This window comes from Gopherus evgoodei, chromosome 24 (genome assembly GCF_007399415.2).
Source record: "Gopherus evgoodei ecotype Sinaloan lineage chromosome 24, rGopEvg1_v1.p, whole genome shotgun sequence".
NCBI lineage: Eukaryota > Metazoa > Chordata > Testudines > Testudinidae > Gopherus > Gopherus evgoodei.
In genome coordinates this window covers 6,281,320-6,299,985 of record NC_044345.1, presented here as the reverse complement: position 1 = coordinate 6,299,985, position 18,666 = coordinate 6,281,320, and the positions used below count along the sequence as shown (strand labels likewise).

The window sequence follows — 18,666 nt, the reverse complement described above, 5'->3', positions numbered from 1 at the left end:
CATGGGCTTAGTACTCATGGCCAGTGTTTCCTAATGTGATGATGGGTATGGGCCTCCTCAGTATTTCATAGAATATCAGAGTTGGAAGGGACCTCAGGAGGTATCTAGTCCATCCCCTACTCAAAGCAGGACCAAACCCCAGGCAGATTTTTGCCCCAGATCTTTAAATGGCCCCCTCAAGGAGTGAACTCACAACCCTGGGTTTAGCAGGCCAATGCTCAAACCACTGAGCTATCCCTCCCCTCGACTTCTTTTAGCAGCAGTGAGATCCCCATGTCAGACAGCCTGGGCAGGGCTTCTACAACACCAACGGAAGTCACCGGCAGAGGCAGCTGCTCAGCTCTGAAAATCAGGCTCCTCGGGAGTCTTAAACTGGGCCTCCAAAATCAGGGCCCCCTCCTGGACCATAAGTCCCAAGAACCCCCTGCCCCGTCCAAGAGAACCAAACCTTTCGCCCCGTTTTGTGAGATGAATAAGATCCGACTCCTTGGCTTGCGGGGTGGGTTTGCAGAGAGCTCTGTGCCAGGCAGCGGGTTACACACACACAACGGTGGCCATTATCGGCATACAAACATGTCAGAAACAGCTACAGTTCTCCCTTGGACTCTCACAACTGTTCATATTCCTGCCCTGGCTGACACCCTCCCTGCCACTTGTGCATTGGACCAGGCAGCGGACATAGGCTGGAGGAAAAAATATATCTAGGTCGGTGCTGAAAAACGTGACTTTGGTCTTGTTTCCCTGCCTCAAAAATCAACTCCAAATGGTGACAAAGCACTGCACACGATCTGCTGAGCTAAACTTCAGGCACACTCCACCTTCCGTATCATTTTTACACCAGTGTCCCCTTGTTGACCACGCCAAGCCAGACTGCTCCTGAGTCACACCAGCGTCAGCAAGGGGCGCACCATCTTTGTGCATACGCTTGTGTCCCTTTGTGTGTGTGTGCGTGCATGCACGAGCCAGAGCATCTGCATTCGAGTGGGCGTGTGTCTCTAGATTAGCATATGCAATCACATTAGCTCTCAGTGTCTTTCGGAAGATGGCACAACAAAAGTTCTGGAGGATCAAGATTAGCACTTTCTATTTTTAACCTGGCTGTATTATTACAGCACGCAACAACAGCTGATTCAGGAGCCGGTCCCAGGTTTCTGATACGGCAAAGAAGCCACATCCCCTGTTGCTGAGCCTCATCCATCATGAAGAGGTGATCAGGAAAACACCATCAAAGCACAGGCTACAGCAGCCTGGAACCCACACAATTACTGGTGGACATGGACTGCTAGCCTAGCTCATCGGCTGCTTCAACCCATAGTATGTTTATGCAACCCCTTCAGAAGAGAATGCATTTTCAGGGCCTGATTCTCATTTATACTATGGTCTCTCTATGCAGCATCTACCTTACCTATGTACATATCTGACCCCCATTATCACAGACTTTAATGTATTTATCCTCACATCCCTCTGTGAGGCAGGGCGGTGCTACTATCCCCATAGTATAGATGGAGACACCGAGGCACAGAGTGAGGGAGTGACTTGCCCAGAGGAAGTATGTGCTAGAGTAGGAACTTGATCCTAGGGTCTAGGCTAGTTCCATAACCACTGGGCCACCCTTCCAGTGCAAAGGGCCCTTAATGTGGGTATAACTAATTTACATCCACAGGCAGGCCTTTATGGAAGAGGGGATACCTGGAGTGGAGCAGTGGCTGTGGATCAGCCTGTGCATTCCTTCCCAGGGGGATTCCCGACCTCCCAGGTGGATAGACTGGGTTGAGGGCTGGGGAAAGGGTTTGGCCTCTTGCATACAACAGGGCCTGAGTCCTGGCCAGGCTCCTGGGACTCCAGGCTTCATCTAGTTTGAGCCTGCCCCCATTATAGGATGGGATTTTCAAAGGAGCCTATGTGAGTTAGGCGCCCAGCTTCCACTGATTGTCAGCAGGAGCATTATTGGGCCCTACAAGCAGTCATGGGGCTTTGTAATGGAGTTTGAGCAAAGATTGTCATGGAAACCATGTGACTATCTATCCAGACACGAACAAGGCAGTATATGAATAAAACCCAACTGTGGGTTAAATCCCATAGTCTGTGCACCGTAGAGGTTTCATGTACTGCCAGTGTCTTCTGAAACACCGTCTCTTTCAAGGGATCCAGCTGATCGCTGCCCTGTTCACTTGCGATGGGCAAAGAGACCTCCCCTGCTGTCACACTCCAGCCAACAAATTACTCCTAATTCCAGATGTTGGCTCTTTTAGGCCCATGGGACTTCACTGACCCATAATTCCTTTCATGCACGCAAGTGCTCTCCCCATCGCTGTCAAGTTTGCCACCTGTCACGGACGATGGAGAAAGCGCATCTCAAATGTCTTGCTTCTGGCATGGATTAACGCCTACAAAGTTCTAGAGAACACAAGTGCACAACAGGCCCAAACCAAAACCCTGGATTCAGCCACCCTTCTGGGGAGGTTAAAAGTCCAACATGGGATTGGATTCACAGTTTGCAAATGGCCCCTGTCTTGCTGATGAGTTGAACGAACACCTCAATATCAGGGCACCCCTGTAGCTTAGCACACTGCAATCCAGATTCAGCCAATCTTTACGGAGAATGCAGCACAGTGTATCACTAGAGTAGACAATGGCATGAATAACTATAATACACAGCAGCAATTGTCAAACTGTGGTGGTTGGCTTAATCTGGCTCCTTTTTATAACACAGTCCTCAATTACATGATCACTGTCTTTAGTTCCATGATCACTGACTGATTTTCCCACAGGACCCCGGCCTCAGTCAGCGCACAGAATGGAGGAGGCTCACTTAATGAGCAGCAAGTCAATATTTGGTTTTCTGCTGGTTACTTGCGCCCGTTGCTCCAGCTCGATGCCCCCGGAAGCACTCCCACTGATTTCTGGGGGCAGGGGGGAGGGGGGCTTGCTCCCATCCTTCCTATGCAGGGATGGGATATTGGGGAGCTGGCTGCTTTGAAAATCCCAGCTTGAATTTGTATCACTATAAATACCCCGGGCCTGGTTCTAGTTTATACCAAGTCTCTGGCAGTGGAAAGGAGACATAAGCTGAGTGGAGCTGTGATTTAGTTCATTTGAAGGTGGCTTTGTGCTGCCAGAGTGGTGTGAAGGGGACATGGTGGCACTGAGAAATCTGGTCCCTTCGCAGTGACGCACTTTTCACACTTGTGACATTGTTTTCAAAAGGTGCCCAAAGCCTCGGATCACAACAGGACTCAACAGCTGATCCCTCCCACCTCCCTGCTGCCTCGAGATGTAGCGAGAGAAATAAGCAGAGAAGCAAAATGAGCTGGATGGTGGATTCAGTGAGCAAACTGCAAGGCCAAAGAGGGAAACATCCACTTAGGTATTTCAAAGGTACCAGCCGGCCACCTCTGCCCCATGCGGGAAAGTCAGACTGACACAAAAAAGGAGGCAAGTGGGTGGAAATGTATCACGTCCATGAGTCCTCAGCCACATTTCAGAGAAGGGAACACTGACAAATATACTCTCCTCTGAAATGAATCACCTGACACAATCACCCTCAGCAAAGCCCGAGTTATCAAATCCCAGGGAACTGAGTGTCCCAGTTGCCTGCAGTTTGGTTCTGTCCCTTAGAGCGGCCACCGCCTTTGCCTGAGAACCTCCCAGTCTTTTGTAAAGAGGCTACTCTGCAGCCAGCACAATCGCCTGAATGCCAAATAGTTCACAAGGCCGGCTATCTATCGCCTTAAAGCTGGGGCTCCATGCATATAGCCTCTTCTGAGCCAGTGTCTCTCTCTACTTTGCACTGTTCCATTCAGTAAGGTATTTTTGGCACAATCAGCTAGGCCCACTATTCAGGCCAACTCTCAGTTTCTCCAGATTCCCAGTGCTCTCTGAGACGTCCAGATGAAGAGGGTTATATGGGATATGCCCAATTCTCTTCTTGTGTAAACTGGAGTAGTTCCACTGATTTGGATGGACCTCCAATGGGCCCAGCAGAGAACCTGACCCTATGTCTTTTCAGATAGTCAAACAACACACATTTCTTTGGAAGAATATTTCAGGCTGCCTAGAGGACCTAGGAAGGAAGCAGCCAAAGAGGCTTATTGAAGTACCGCGGCTATTCCTACCAGGGAATAAAGTGTAAATTTTCCATCAGCTCCAGTGATCTATAAGGAGAACAGTGAGGAGTGGAATAATGCTCTTGATTTTTGCTTTTCTCAGGATGACCCAACCCAGTTAATCGCAGCTCTGGTTGGCTCTGCCTCTCCGGAGTAAACCCCAAACTCATAATGTTCATTAGGCTTGTTCAATTTTTTTTCTCAGTTGAAAGAGTTTGTGGCTCAGATTTTCAAAAGTGAGTAGTGATTTTGGGGACCTCTTTTCTGGGGAGCCTAATCTGAAACCCACTTATAGGGGCCTGATCTGCAGAGAGTGCTGAGCCCCATGCAGGGGTCAGATCCTTAGCTGTTGGAAACTGTCATAATTGCTAATGGATTTAAAGTGCCTCATGTTGGACAACCAAAGTCACTAGCCACTTAATTCTTTTGCAAGAAACAAAATAGAAGGTAAAAACCTGATGATTTATGATTAGCATAATTCTAATCTATATTCTTTGTACTACTCTAATAGTGTAATCCAGATAAACACCCATGGTCTAATCTCTCTATCTAATCTGATCTGGTTCCTTGAAATGTTGTAAAGCAAGGAAGGCTGTCCCTGAGGATTGGGAATGGGATATGCAGCCTTTCTCCTTTAGCATTTTGTCTTCGAATTTTGCCCCATTCAGTTGCTGAAATCTTTGCCTGTGTATTGGCTTATGTGAAATGAGTTTGGTTGGGTCTCAGCCCAGATCCTAGGGGGTAATGCCACTATGAGAATCAGCCTGACTCTTTCCAGGCAAGGATGCAAATGGAGATTGAGCTTCCCCCTCCCTCTTAAGAGGGGGTTCTCTCCCGGGCAGGGTGAGACATGTAACCAAGGCAGGTTGGGGAGGATGCTTGCCCTGCTATTGTATTTGGTCTGTTGAGGCCTTAGACCTCCAGTGCTATCTATCCAGCATGTTTCATCACACTAAGATCCACTGCCATCCATGCCACTTCCCTGAAGCCAATGGATTTGCACAGGTTTCCCTTCGACTGGTAGCTCTTTGGGGCAGGAACGGTCTTTGTGCTCTGTGTTTGTACAGCTCCGAGCTCAGAGGTGTCCTGGCTAATGGCTGGGGCTCCTAGGCATGACCACAACACAACTAATACCTAATAAGAATAATCTAATCAGGCAGAACGTGGCCCAAAATGAACAGGAGTCTACAAGGGCAGCTTCCATCAGCATTACGTGGGTATTGGTCAGGCAAGCAATGAGCCACGCCTACACTGTGTTAATTTTGTTGTCTCATCCTCATCCCCCACTCTGTTTGTCTCCTCTAGCTGCCCGCTGTAGTAGGAAGAGACATAAGCCCTTGTATCAGAGGCCTGGCATGAGGCAGGACCTGCTCACAGAATCTGGCAAGAACAGGGCGGATATTGCAGAAATACACATTGCTAAGAACTGCTAAGCACAGAGCGCTCATGTAAACACATCCCGATATCAAGTGGTACCAGAACATCCCGATATCAAGGATGGTACAAAAACATTCCCCAAGGATAACAGGAACACACTGACCCCTCCTCAAAGATAAGGTCAGGATGTAATCGAGATCTTTTAATCAAACCAGGACAGTATGTACAAGATGATGGATGATAACTAGCAACATCAGGGGGCAGTAACTTGTTGTGTCAAAGGGGCAGTATGAACTTGTTTGTATTGGGGTATAAAGATGTATCTTGGAGGGAGTATCTTTGCCTGGCCTTAGGGAGGAATGGAAAGTCCTGCCGTTCACTGAGCTGGTCCATTGTTACAGGCATACATGTATTAATGGTCCAGTCTGTGGGATACTAGTACCGTGCTTTGTTGACAATAAACCTGGCTGGCTGCCTTCGTCCCTTAACGGATCTTGTGGTCATTGGGTGGTTCACTCGAGGTCTGCCATGCCAATTGTCTGCGCAGGGCTGGGGCAGCACACAGAGGGAACACACACACACAGCCAAACATCTATCAACATCTTACCACACCCGTCACAGGTCTGACATCTGGGCTGTAAATGCTCTGTCACCTCATACACGTCACTTCACCTTTCTGTGTGTCAGTTTCCACATCTGTCTCGTGGGAAGAATAATATTAGCTCTCCTTTGTAAAGTGCTGTGAGATCTGCTGATGGAAAGTGCTTGATGAGATATCAGGATTCTTATTAGAGTGGGCCTGGTCCTTGATTGGAGTCCCTGGTTCTTAAAGCTAAAACTCAATGCATTGAGATGATGGTGATTTTATTATAATAGCCACTGGGAGTCCCAGCCATAGGCCAGGACCCTCTTGCTGGGACTGGTACAAACACAGAACAAAAAGACGGCCCCTGCCACACAGAGCTGAGAATAGAATTCACTGGTACCAAGGCGAGAGGCTTCCCTGCTTCTCCTTTTAGCTTTGGAAAACAGCTTAAGTAGCTAAGGATTTTCTTTTCCTTTGCCAAGCAGATCCAATTAGGTGGACAGAGAGGTAGCCAGTGTAAACAATACAGTGATGAAATGACCTAGTGAAGAGCGATGTTATCCTTACAGCAGCTGTGCCATTAATCCAACCTGTAAGTTTGATGCTCAGTTGTCTGACGTGTGAATGCACTATGCATCTGTAGGGCCCTATCAAATTCACAATCGTGAAAAACGTGTCATGAACCATGAAATCTGGTTTTTGTGTACTTTTACCCTATACTATACAGATTTCACAGGGGAGACCAGCGTTTTTCAAATTGGGGGTCCAAAAAGAGGGTTGCGGGAGGGAGATGTCACAGGGTTATTGTATCAGAGGGGTAGCTGTGTTAGTCTAGATCTGTAAAAGCAGCAAAGAGTCCTGTGGCACCTTATAGACTAACAGACTTTTTGGAGCATGAGCTTTCGTGAGTGAACACCCACTTTGTCGGATGCATGCGTGGGGTCGCAGTATTACCACCCTCACTTCTGTGCTGCCTTCAGGGCTGGGGAGCCGGAGAGTGGCAGCTGCTGGCCGGGCGCCCATCTCTGAAGGCAGCAGCAGTGCAGAAGTAAGGGTGGCAGTACCATCCCATGCCATCCTTACTTCTGCTCTGCTGCCTTCAGAGTTGGATCAGAGTTACAACACCATGACATTTCAGATTTAAATATCAGAAATAATGAAATTTCTGATTTTTTAAATCCTATGACTACGAAATTGACCGAAATGGACTGTGAATTTGGTAGGACCCTATGCATTGAGCTACCCGCCTACCTGCTAGCAGAGGATAACCAGAAAAAAATACATGAATAATAATAGTCCATAACTCTCATCTAGCACTTTCCATTAGTAGATTTCAAAGTGGCTTACCAAGGAGGTTGATATAAAAGATCTGCTCTAGGAATTATTTTGGGGAAGTTCTGTGGCGTGTGTTATACATGAGATCAGATGAGATTATCACAATGGCCTTGGAATCTGTGATAGCATCAGATAGGGAAACTGAGGCACGGAGAGGGGCAATGACTTGCCCACAGTCACCCAGCAGTCCAGTGACAGAGCCAGGAATAAAACCCAGGAGCCCTGAGTCCCAGTTTAGTGCCCTGTCCCATAGGGCACACCGCCTCCCTGAATGATTTAAGTTACCCTATATACATAACGAGACTACAGTATATCTTTAGAACAGAAGACTAAGCCTCATATTTATCTGGTGCTTTGGGTCCCAGATGTTCCCCCAGCACTGAAATGCAGGCCCCTTTCAGAGGAATATGTGAGCTGTTTAACGCCATGCAGCAGTTTCGGGCAGGAAGTGAAATGAATACTGTCACCATTCGAAACTCCAGGGGGAATATAGGAAGACAGAATGTAAACCCCTTGAATTACAGTTTGGCTAGGACACACCAGCTCTTGTGAAAAATGCCCTAGTGACTACAATGACCCCCGGGATCTAGGATCCCACGTGTCCTGGGTTTTTCACATCTCTTTCAAAAGACAGCAGGTCTGAAAGAAGCCCAGTGCCTCTTTAGATTTACATATCCCTGATAAAGGCCTGCAGAACAAGGAGCGGGACAGAGAAAGTAGATCACATGCTTCAATTGACCCTTTCTGATAAGACGAAGGAGCTGCTCAGTGCAACCAAAAGGCAATCCTGCTGGAAACCGATCAAAGGAATTTTTTTTAACAAAATCCAAAATTTTCCTTTGGAACCCCCAGCCACATGATCTAAATGAGTTCAAGAGCTTAGTGGGCCTCTAAAAAGTCTCTTTACTAATGAGAAATCCAGAGTTACATTAGCTCAGGAGTCCTGGGTACATGGTGCCACGGTGATTCTCAGCACGTCATGTAATTCCTTCATGCCTCAGTTCCCCCATCTGTACAATGGGGAGAATGACACTGCCCTACCTCTCAGGGGACTGTGAAAGAGAATGCTGCATCAAGTGGAAACTCCACAGGGGAGTCAGGAAGGCAGGATACAACCCCTTGAAAGACAGTTTGCCTCAGATCACCACATTGGATCCATTCCCACTTGGGAGCGCTCAGGTGCTCCCATCACTACGAACAACCCTCTTGCTTCAGACAGGTCAAGCTGCTCAGATGAGGAGAGCCACAAGGAGTAAGGGGGTTCTGAGGACAGCCTGCTGTGCTCCGCTGGGGGAGGAATACCTTTGTTTTGTTGTTACTTTGTGAGCTTTTCCTTTGGAAAATCAAACTGCGCCCTGAGGGAAGGGTCTGAACAGACTGTAGGGGTGGTATCAGCCAGTGCTTAATTTGTAATGAAAGAGGTGCCCGGGCTATGCACTGCCAAGCCTAGAGGTGCCAGCCCTGGCAAGCCTCGGCACAAATTAAGCACAGCTATCAGCCCTCACAGGCCAGCATCTGCACTAGGCTAAACAGCTGGAAGCTCTTTGCTGACAGAGCAGTCCCTAGGTGCACGGTTTAGGGCTGTGAAGTGCAAGCATCATGCAGCTGAAGGCTCTGCATATCTTGCATCTTTCCCTGTCTCCTCCTCTCCCAGTCCCGCTTTCTCCCTTGGCTCGGCTATTTCTCTTTCTTGCACGTTCCTTGTCAGCAAAGGTCGTTTCCAAGATCACACTCAGCCCAGCAGGGCATTTGCAAAGACCCATGTCAGCAGCAGGGAGAGAGGAATTTTTCAGACCCACCTATGCTAGGGTTCTCCGTGGCATCCCACACTGTAGCAACCCAGAAGCTGAATGGCTCAGGGAACTGGGAATGGGATTTTGGTTGGGGGTCATTGGTTCCCATCTGGTCCTGGTTGGGACGGGCTGGCAATCACTCCTATCTAACAGCTGTTGGGTGTAATGAGTTGGTGGGTCTCAGCTTAGCGCACAGGTCGCACAGGGTATGTCTATGCTTTGAGCTGGGGGGGTGATTCTCATCTCAAGCAGGCCTACTCGCACCAGAAAGAGAGTGGTACAGAAGGGGCGGGACAGGCTAAGTGCCCTGAGTGTGTGCCTAGCGTCTGGGATGAGGACCAAATCAGGGTGGCTAGCTTGTCCCACCGCCAGGGCTAGCCCGGGGGTGTCTCCTCCAGCGGGAAATCACGCCTTCAGCTTGCTGTCAAGGCCCCCCCCTCCATGCGGGCCATCCCCGTAGTAAGGCCAAGGTGCGAATGGGGAAGCTTGCTCCCCTGCTCTGTGCATACGAAGGGATTCCTTCTCCAAGGGATCAATCGGGCACCTTTCACAAGCACTGAAATAACAAATAATGAGGGCTGGAGGGTGGGGGAGTGTTCCATGAATGGAGCATCCACTAACGAGGATGAGGATTTATATTACAGGAGCTTCTAGAGAGCCCAGCCGAGGTGCAGGCGCCAATGAGCTGGGGGCTGTGCAGAGACATAGGACCAGACCCTTAAAGGGGTTTAGGCACCTGACTCTATCTTTAGGTGCCTAAATCCCTTTAAAAATCTGGTCTGGGAGAGTTTATAATCTAAGCAGAAAAGACTGACAAAGTGGAAAGTGAGGCGCAGAGCACACTTGTCCAAGGTCAGTAGGGGAGCTGGGAATAGAACCCAGAGCTTTTGAGTCCTCGTGTAGTGATTGCGTCCCTATCCACTAGGCAGCATTGCCACCCCAGCTGTGATAGATGGGATACTGCACATACCAACCTGCCCTAAACTGGCATCTGGTGGAGGGAGTCCATCCCCCATCCCCTAAAGGCAAATCCGCATCTCCTTGGTGCAGCTTTAGGACACAGGATGAGATTCTGTGCCTTCCCTCTAAAGGAAGACGGCACAGCACTCACAATCCAGGGGAAGGGAGGGCTTCAAGCCGCCTTTACTGGCTCCTGCCCCTGGGCTGCTCTGGGGATCAGAGAGTCCCCCCTCCTCCCTGGGAGCCTGCCTGAGTTACAGCAGGCTCTGCCACACGGGCTGCGGTGCTGCATCCTTCCCCCCCCCCGCCCTTGCCAGGGTGTGTGATGGAGTCCTGTGCTGGGCCTGCCCTAGTGGAATCCTCTCCCGGTCAGACCAGGGGCGTTTAGGGCACTGAAGTCCAGATCTGGCCCTTGTCGGCAGAATAGAGAGTCCACACGTGGTAATTTGGTTTGCTGCTAGCAGGTGGTATTTTGCTGAAACCATCACTCATGCGTTATTAAAACTCCGGCAGTGGGTCAAATCCTCCCCATTCCTCATACACACACACACTCCCCGCATTCCACACCCTTCTCATTTCCTCCCGCTGCCCCTGAGCACTGCAGAGTCAGCCCTATAGTGCAGCGGGAGATAATATCCCCGGCTGGGCAAAGGGGTACAGGGATCTAACTACCTGGCCCAGGCCTTGTTGGGCAGAAACTTGGGACAAGGAAGCAAAAAACCTGTTCTCAAAGGCTGCTGGGGGCAACTGTCAAGTGAACTAAATCTAGAGGGCCTGGCACTCAACTACACGAAGCCCCAAATGCAGCTTACACTTGAGACAGACAAGAGGGAAACTGAGGCACAGAGCAGGGAAGTGGTTTGCTTAAGATCACCCAGCAGGTCAGCAGCAGAGGCTGGAAGAGAACCCAGGTCTCCAGAGGCCCTGCTGTTATCAATGAGGCTACACTGCCTCCTAGCTTAGAGCTCCCTTCTTGCAGGGAGGAGTCGTTGTGGAGGGTTTGCTAACACCGTACCGGCTGTGAACAGAGCAGCCTTCGGGCCGGTACCTTTCGCCAGCAAATGAATGATATTTGTGCAGATTCATGCTCTCGTAACTGCTGCTCCATGCAACCTACGCGAGCGGGGATGCCAGCTACCGTTTCTGCCAGGATGATGCCACGCTGTCTGCAGTCTTCCCTGAATAGGACACGGTGCCCCCTTCCCGAGGTTCTACGCCAGCCCTCACTCCCGGATCTGCTACTCAGGTCTCCTACATCATCCCCACCAATGCTGGGGCCTGGGACCACCATCAGGTGTCCCTTAGGGCACGAACAAGGCTCTGCCATGCACATCTACCCTGGGCTGCTCTTGGCATGTCCCCTCTGTGGGGAAGTCCCATACGTTTTCCCGCTCTGATGACTTTTTGAGCAGCAGCATTAGGGTGGAGACAGGACTTCAGTGTAGCAAACCCAGAGGAAACTGTTTGCTGAGCAGGTTAGGTAGAGGCTGGGTTCTCTAGCCCTGTCCCTAGGGAGGAGACGGGAGGGTGGGAGGTGCAGACAGGATAGAGTGTGGGATCTGTTACAGAGGGCACAGCAGAGGGGTTGATAGAGGGGAAGGGACTAGACTCTGAGAATGGAGAGGTGGCGGGGAGGGAGTAGGATAAGGAATAGTCCAGGAGGGGGGAACAGTTTCCAGCCCCCGTGCTAATTACCTAGCAGGGCTGACCTCAGTCATGCTGGTCCAGAGGACTTGGTGGGGAGTGAAAGGTGGGCCCATTCAGAACTGTCACACCCGTACACACTCACACGACACGCGTCACCTCTAATGCCTTCCAATGCAAAACGTGCACAGGACGTCTGCCATGCACGTGCCAACACCCGTGAGCATACACCAACACTACAAGGTACACTCACGCCACGCCCGAGGAGACACGGCACCGCTCCCACAATGGGCACATTCCTCCAAACACACACAACAAGCCCACTCTTCAAAAGCAGCAGCGCCACCACGCACACACAGTGCACAGAGTCAACACACGCTACACAACAGGGGCTGCCGAGTGCCAGTTAAAGAGCACAGCTGCAACCCCACGTGCCAGGTCACACCACCAGTCACTCAGGTTTGGCCCAGCCACCCCACTGTCCTGAATGGGCCGGACCAAACCTGAGCAGCACCGCAACCTAGTGCTTCAAAGTGGGTCGGGCTCTGGCCCGGATGGGCTCTCCAGCCTGTGCTGTTCCAAACACACACACAAGCAGCACCACCACGTACACAACACACACCTCCCAGGCAGCACATGCAGCTCACCAGCATTCAGACGTGCTGCAGCAAACACTAGCCAAGAGCACAGCCAACTTTTTGAGGGCTCTTGTGCTTGCTGAGGCAAGGCTGTCATTAGCGGCTTCAGGAAGCCCACCAGAAAAGCACTTCCTCATTAACATCTTGTTAGCACGGAGTCCATTCTTGATGGCCGTGGGCTTCCTGGCAGGAAGTGGTAGGAGCCCAGCTCTGTGCTGTGTTAGTCTGACTGTTATTCCCGAGTGTAAGTCAATAACAAAGCAGTGCTAGAAAGAAGAGAACAATTACCAGAAAGGTGGGTTCGGGGAGGGGGATAGGGGAAAGAAATGCAAAATGCCTTGCCACTTACCAGAAATCAACTCCAACCAGCCTGTGTTTTGTTACTGGGAACTTTCTGGCCACCGACCAAATGCAAAATAACAAAGGTTTTGCATAGTTTATGGGACCAATTTGCAGCACTGGCTAAAGATTTGTGTGTTAGGTCGAGGCAATAGGATACACAAAGCCTTCGGCCCCTGCTAGCGTTTGGTGTGCCAATGAACCAGCAAAAGGTGCGTGGCTTTATTAAAGGGGGCACTAGAGGCAGAAGTCTTGCACTGTTCTCATTTCTTCTTGACAGAACTCAATACACTAGGGCCAGGGGTTTCAACCCATAATGGGGTTCAGATTTCAGAAGAGCCCAGCTCCGATGTGGGCCCCTAAATAATAATCCCTTGTCCTTACCCAGCACTTTTCCTCAGGAGATCTTACAGCCCTTTACAAAGGAGGTCAGTGTCATTCTCCCCATTTTACAGAAATTGACAGGCAACATCAAGGTTCACTTCCTAGTTAATATGAGATCTAAGAGCACGAGACCCAGGTCCTTGGCTGGCGCAAATCCACATAGCTGCCTTTAATGGAGCAATACTGTAACAGACCCCAATGTCTAGGCAACCTCTACAAGCTATCCCCGCTCACATCTCCTTGAGGGGCCTGCTCTTCCGATCCCTCCTCAGCTGCATTGTCTCCCTTCTCCTCACCAGGGTTGCCTGTTGGCCTTCCTAGTAGCCGAGTGTTGTCAGTGGAAAGCTATCTCAACTCAGCAGGAATGCACAGCAGTGGCTCCATTTCCTCCACTGGGCGTAATCCGGTGTGTGAAAAAACAAAAGAGGCTGCGTTCTGCTCTGCTCGACCAACCCAGATTTATTAATCTATTTGTAGGTGCTGCAGGCACCTGCTTCCATGAAAGCGAGCATGCACAGGATGGCCAGCATAGAGGGAGACCCATGGTTCAGGGAGGAGATGAATGGGGGACTGGCTACAAGCCTGCTGCTTGGAGGGGGTGGAAATGCAGCCAGAAACGTCCTCCCATCCATTCTTGTGAGTTCACATTTGTGCTCAAGAATGTCCAGAGATCCAAAGGCCAACCGCGGCCAAAAGAGAGCAACAGCGGAGTCAGATCCTAAACGGCACAAGATCTGGTTTAAAAAGTGTGTTATCTCTGGAAGTCCAGAGAAAAACCATTTTACGCACGTGCAATGCACCACACACAAATGCACCACATGCACACAGGCAGAACACACAGATGTTGCTTGTTTGTCCGCAGAATGTCACATGAGGGAGAATTGCTCCACCCTACACATGTTCATTCATATGTTGAGACTCACAGAGACATATCCCACCTGCATGTGCCCATTCCTCATTCACGCAAACACACACACACGTTCACAGAGACAAATTATTCATTTTGATGCTGACATACACAGCCAGATGTTACCCCTTTAAGACACATATATCCACAAACAAGTTATTCTTCCAGGTAGACACATACATGTTCTCTAACGCACATTGTTCATACCCAAATGCACATGTTCGTTCACACACATTGCTTCTTGTGACACACGCCTTGTTGTTCCCTACTATTGGATATATGCCTGGTCACTGACACGGATACACATTACTCATTTAGAAACTGGCACTCACATGACTGTTCACATGCCTATTCCTCATTTAAACATCTGCCCAGGGCACACCAATACTATGGTGATGGGCGCTGGATAGATGTGGTACTTCTCCTTACGTTCATGTTCGCTGACACGGACACACACACTATGCACTGAGACACTGACACAAACTTGTGAGTTCTCAGACAGACGCACAAGTTACTCCGCTATGCCCAGGGACTTTGCATGGCCCCCCCATCCCCGCGTGGCAGAGTCTTGGGCCTGTCTACCACACAAAGACACGGACGGGAGCCGCCCGCCAGCAGCTCCTCAACCTCTTCTTAGAGCCTGCCCCTTAGCTCCTCACCCAACCCCATCCAGCGCTACTATTCCTGGCCCTGGGCTACTCAGATGTCAATGCCAGAGGCCGGGCAGGGCCTTTACATTAATCCTTGACCAATCCAGCAGTAGGTCGCTAACCAGATGATCCATCTATTTGCCCCCAGTGCTCCAGGGGCATGCACGGGATGGGGGAAGTTGGAAGCGGGGAACTCTGCCTGCTATGGAAGTTCTAGACACAGGGAAAAACCCAGACCCCATTGCAATCAATGGGCGTGGGGAAGGGGGATTCCTCTCCCACACAGTGGGCTCACAGACAGGACAGCTGCCACAAAGCTCACAAGAACAAGGCTGTGCACTGGGGCCTCTCAGCTCCTGGCTATTTCAGTCTTTCCCTGCAGACTCAGGAAGGTTATGCAATATGGGTTACATTCAGGTCACCCCTGGGGAGGCTTCTTCCTCCCACACCAGGGCTAGCATGCTAGGGTGAAACCCTGGCCCCAGGGAAGGCCATGGGGGGCTTGCCATTAGTTTTGAAAGAGCCAGGATTTCACCAGACATTTCTGATTCTGCACAATCTGATGGGCGAGCCCTCCCCAGCTCTCCGTCCTCGCTCCTGAATCATGGCTTTCTGCCCTTCTGCCTGGAAATGCACAAACTCAGCTCCACCACTTAGACTGCTACAAATGAGGAAATTCGTGAGCAGTCCCGGTGATGTTACCGCAGCTGCTCGGAGAATCATAAAGCATCCTGCCAGCGCCATTAAACATCTGCCTGGGTGTTTCGGCATGATCCCTGCAGCTCGCTGTAAATTGACCATTATTGTCTGCCAATAATACAAGCTATTCCCAGCCCCTGCCTACCTGCACCGATGGGATGGCTCACGGTATTCGGGGGGAGCAAACAGCGCCCCTTTGGCCTATGTGCAGCAAAGTGAATTTCTCTTCTAGGCCCTGATTCAGGAAAACACGGAAGCACGTGCTTAAATTCCATCCAAGTCAACTGAGTTGAAGAAGTTGATAAAAGTTAAGCGTGTGGTTACGTGCTTTCCTGAATCAGGGCCCCCATGCAGAAGAGCAGTTCACATGCAATGGTTGGATGCTGGGCAGTGAAAAGGGAAACATTCTCTCAACCATTTAATGCAATGATCTATCTATGTCTCCATATCTGCATATCTGTCTGTCTGTTCGTACAGCACATGATCAGTATCAGTCTTTCCATCTAGAGTATCTTGACACAGTAACTAATCTACCTCTCTGTCTATTTTCTCACTGTCTATGCATTTCTAATGTGCTGATCCCCTAGTTCCCAGACATAATTTAGTTTCCAAGGAATAAGCCTCAGCCATGCCCTGTTTCTGTGGCCATCGAGAGCACGTTTGGAGTGAGTTGTGAAAAGCTGATAGATGGGAAGCTCAGACCAGCCGCCCCCCAGTTTGTTGTTCTCCAATCATCTCTCCATTGCAATAAACTCAGATCCATACATGCTCTGCCATGCTCAATGATGTCAGCCTCTTTGCCAAAGGATCCTTCTCTCTCTGGGCCCTGTTGTTTCTCTTCCTCTTTATTCGATATCCTGGGCGATGTTAACCAGACATACAGGCAGTGGGACCTGCCCTTGGCGGTACACACATGAGTAAGCGTTGCTGGTCTGAACTGTGCTGCGAGATGGGGCCAAGGGCATACGTGCTGGAACTAAGGGTGCAGGGGATGATTTTGCACCCATGGCTTGAAGTGGATTCCATCATATACAGGGTTCAATGGCTCTCAGCACCCCCACTATACAAATTGTTCCAGCACCCCTGGCCGAGGGATTTGGTTGGTTATCTACATCCTGGCCTATCTTTGCATCCTCATTCACACCTGTAACCCCAGTCCGGACACTGACACCCTCCTCGCTTCTTGTACACGTGGCACCAATTAACACCAAGATTTTGTTTTGAAAGATCCATCTGGTTTAAAACAAACAAACAAAAACCCCAGTTGGGTGGATTTACAGATCCCAACATCTGTGAAACAGGGAAGGGATGAGCCACCATCAGCTAGACCAGGACAGTCACAGATTGCAATACCTGTGCTCAGAAAGCCACATCTAATTAAATCCAATACATTAAACCCCAACCCCTCAGATTGTTGGAACTGAGACAGGGGCGCTTTGCCTACCCTCTGCGCTAACAGGATGCCAAAGCAGTGGTTAAACTTTCCTTGTGCCCCTTGCTTTGGAAAAACATCTGAGTGATAAGGGACTTACTGGGCTTGGAACCTAAAACCCCCACTTGTAAATCGGTCGGTCTGGCATCCTAACCCCACTGTTATTTCCATTTGGAAAACAATCGGGGCGCGAGGCTGCAAGCCAAGCCATTGTGGAACTCGATAACAGAGGGCAGACATAAGGAAATACATGACTATGGGGAAAGGAGAGATGCCAAGCAAATTGTTTCATGTATTGGGACGCTGGAAAAATGTCTCCTCGCCAGTCCTCTCTGGGAGACTTCAGGGCACCGTTGTGGCAGTTGTTGTTGTTAGAATCGACACACAAACCCAGCCCAGGTCTCGTTTGAGCTGACAATGCAGAGCCAGACAGAGAAAAGAGAATTCCCCACAGAAACTCTCCAGCTAGCAAATTACAAGATGGTTAATAAACACCACGGATGGAGACTCCCGGGTTTCCAAGGGGAGTTGGATAAACACTTTGGCCGCACAATTTGCTTTTGAAAGGCAAAGGGAGGGTGGGGGATGGGGGAGGAGAGGCAAATTAAACAAATCCTACCTCTTTCTCTGAGATATAAAGCTGATCTCCCTTCAAAACCACATAACGGTTTTTCCAGATTTCCCTAAAAATGCCTTTCCCGCAAAATTTCCGAACCCAGCCGACCTTCTCTGGCTGCATGGATTGCTGGTTTCCATCCTGTGGCCCCTGACACAAAGGGGGGGGGAGAAGAGAGAGAAAAGGGATTATTAGAGGTTTTATTCCCCTATCCTTCACCCTGCCTTTTTCTCCAAGTTTGTCCTCCCCTCACCCCCAGCTTGCCGACTCTCCACCAATGCTGAGACTTAGGTACTTTGCCAGTTTCACTCTGCAGAGATTCCCCCCCTGCAGACACGAAGCAAAAATAATAATAATACCCAAGGCATGGAGCAAAAATCACAAGTTCTGTCTCTTCTGTGCATGAGACAAGAACCGCTGTGATGTTGCATCCATCTCAACCAACATGCATTTGCTACCGGGGAGGGAGGAATTGCAACTAATTGATTTTTTTACTGCAGTACAAATTGCATATTTGAGCTTTTGATGAAGAATTTATTCCTGGGGGCGAAATGGAAGCCCCAGTTTTTATTTGCCATCTCTCGAAAGGCACTCAGATAAATCCATAGGTACACTACACAGAGACTTTCCATATGGGAGATAGACACAGAGAGATACACAATGTCTGTTATGTGTGTTTCATGCCTTCCTTGCAATCAAAATGAAAACCGCATGATCCTACATCCTCTTTCACACTACACAACAGGACTGGATTTCCTGGCAAATTGAAGAGACTGGGAAACTGGAGAGAAAGGAAGAAGGGGTGGGTCGGGGTTTTTTGTCGTTGTTTAGTTTTCTTTTTGCAAAGAGGGGTGGGAGGAAGTCTCAACAGAACAATAAAGAAACCCCCCCCAAATACCCCTCACCCCGAAGAAGAAGCCGTTCCAACTCACCCTTTTTGCAGAATTATTTTTTTTCATCATTCCTTAGTGTGATCAGGCTGGAGGGGAGAGGGGGAGGGGTGTGGGGTGGGGGATCAGAGAGGCGCTCCTGCCAGCAATGAGGCTGGATGGGTTGTGTCTGTTCTTGGCTGCTGGGGGAGGGTATAAGGGAGCTGCACAGGGTCCCTCCTCTCCCTCTCTGTCTCCTGGCCCTTTGTAGCTCACAGCAGCCGCGCACACACCTCCACGGCCCGGCACGTGGGGTGGCACTGAAGGGCTG

At 49.9% G+C, this 18,666-nt stretch overlaps 1 protein-coding gene across 4 annotated transcripts in view; it reads right to left on the bottom strand.

The window, feature by feature from the left end:
• PLEKHO1 (pleckstrin homology domain containing O1) overlaps positions 1-18,666 on the bottom strand; it is a 41,521-nt gene extending 22,855 nt beyond the window's left edge. For 3 of the 4 annotated variants that reach the window (XR_003997714.1, XR_003997713.1, XM_030542570.1), the window contains exons 1-2: positions 17,826-18,025; positions 17,470-17,616 (exon numbers count right to left, since the gene is read on the bottom strand). Coding sequence is in view for 2 of the 4 variants with exons in the window: in XM_030542570.1 (XP_030398430.1) it covers positions 17,470-17,616; positions 17,826-17,897 (219 nt within the window). In the remaining 2 variants the exon portion in view is untranslated. Of the gene's footprint in view, positions 1-17,469; positions 17,617-17,825; positions 18,026-18,398 lie in introns of those variants that run through there. The other variant, XM_030542571.1, reaches the window with a different exon arrangement.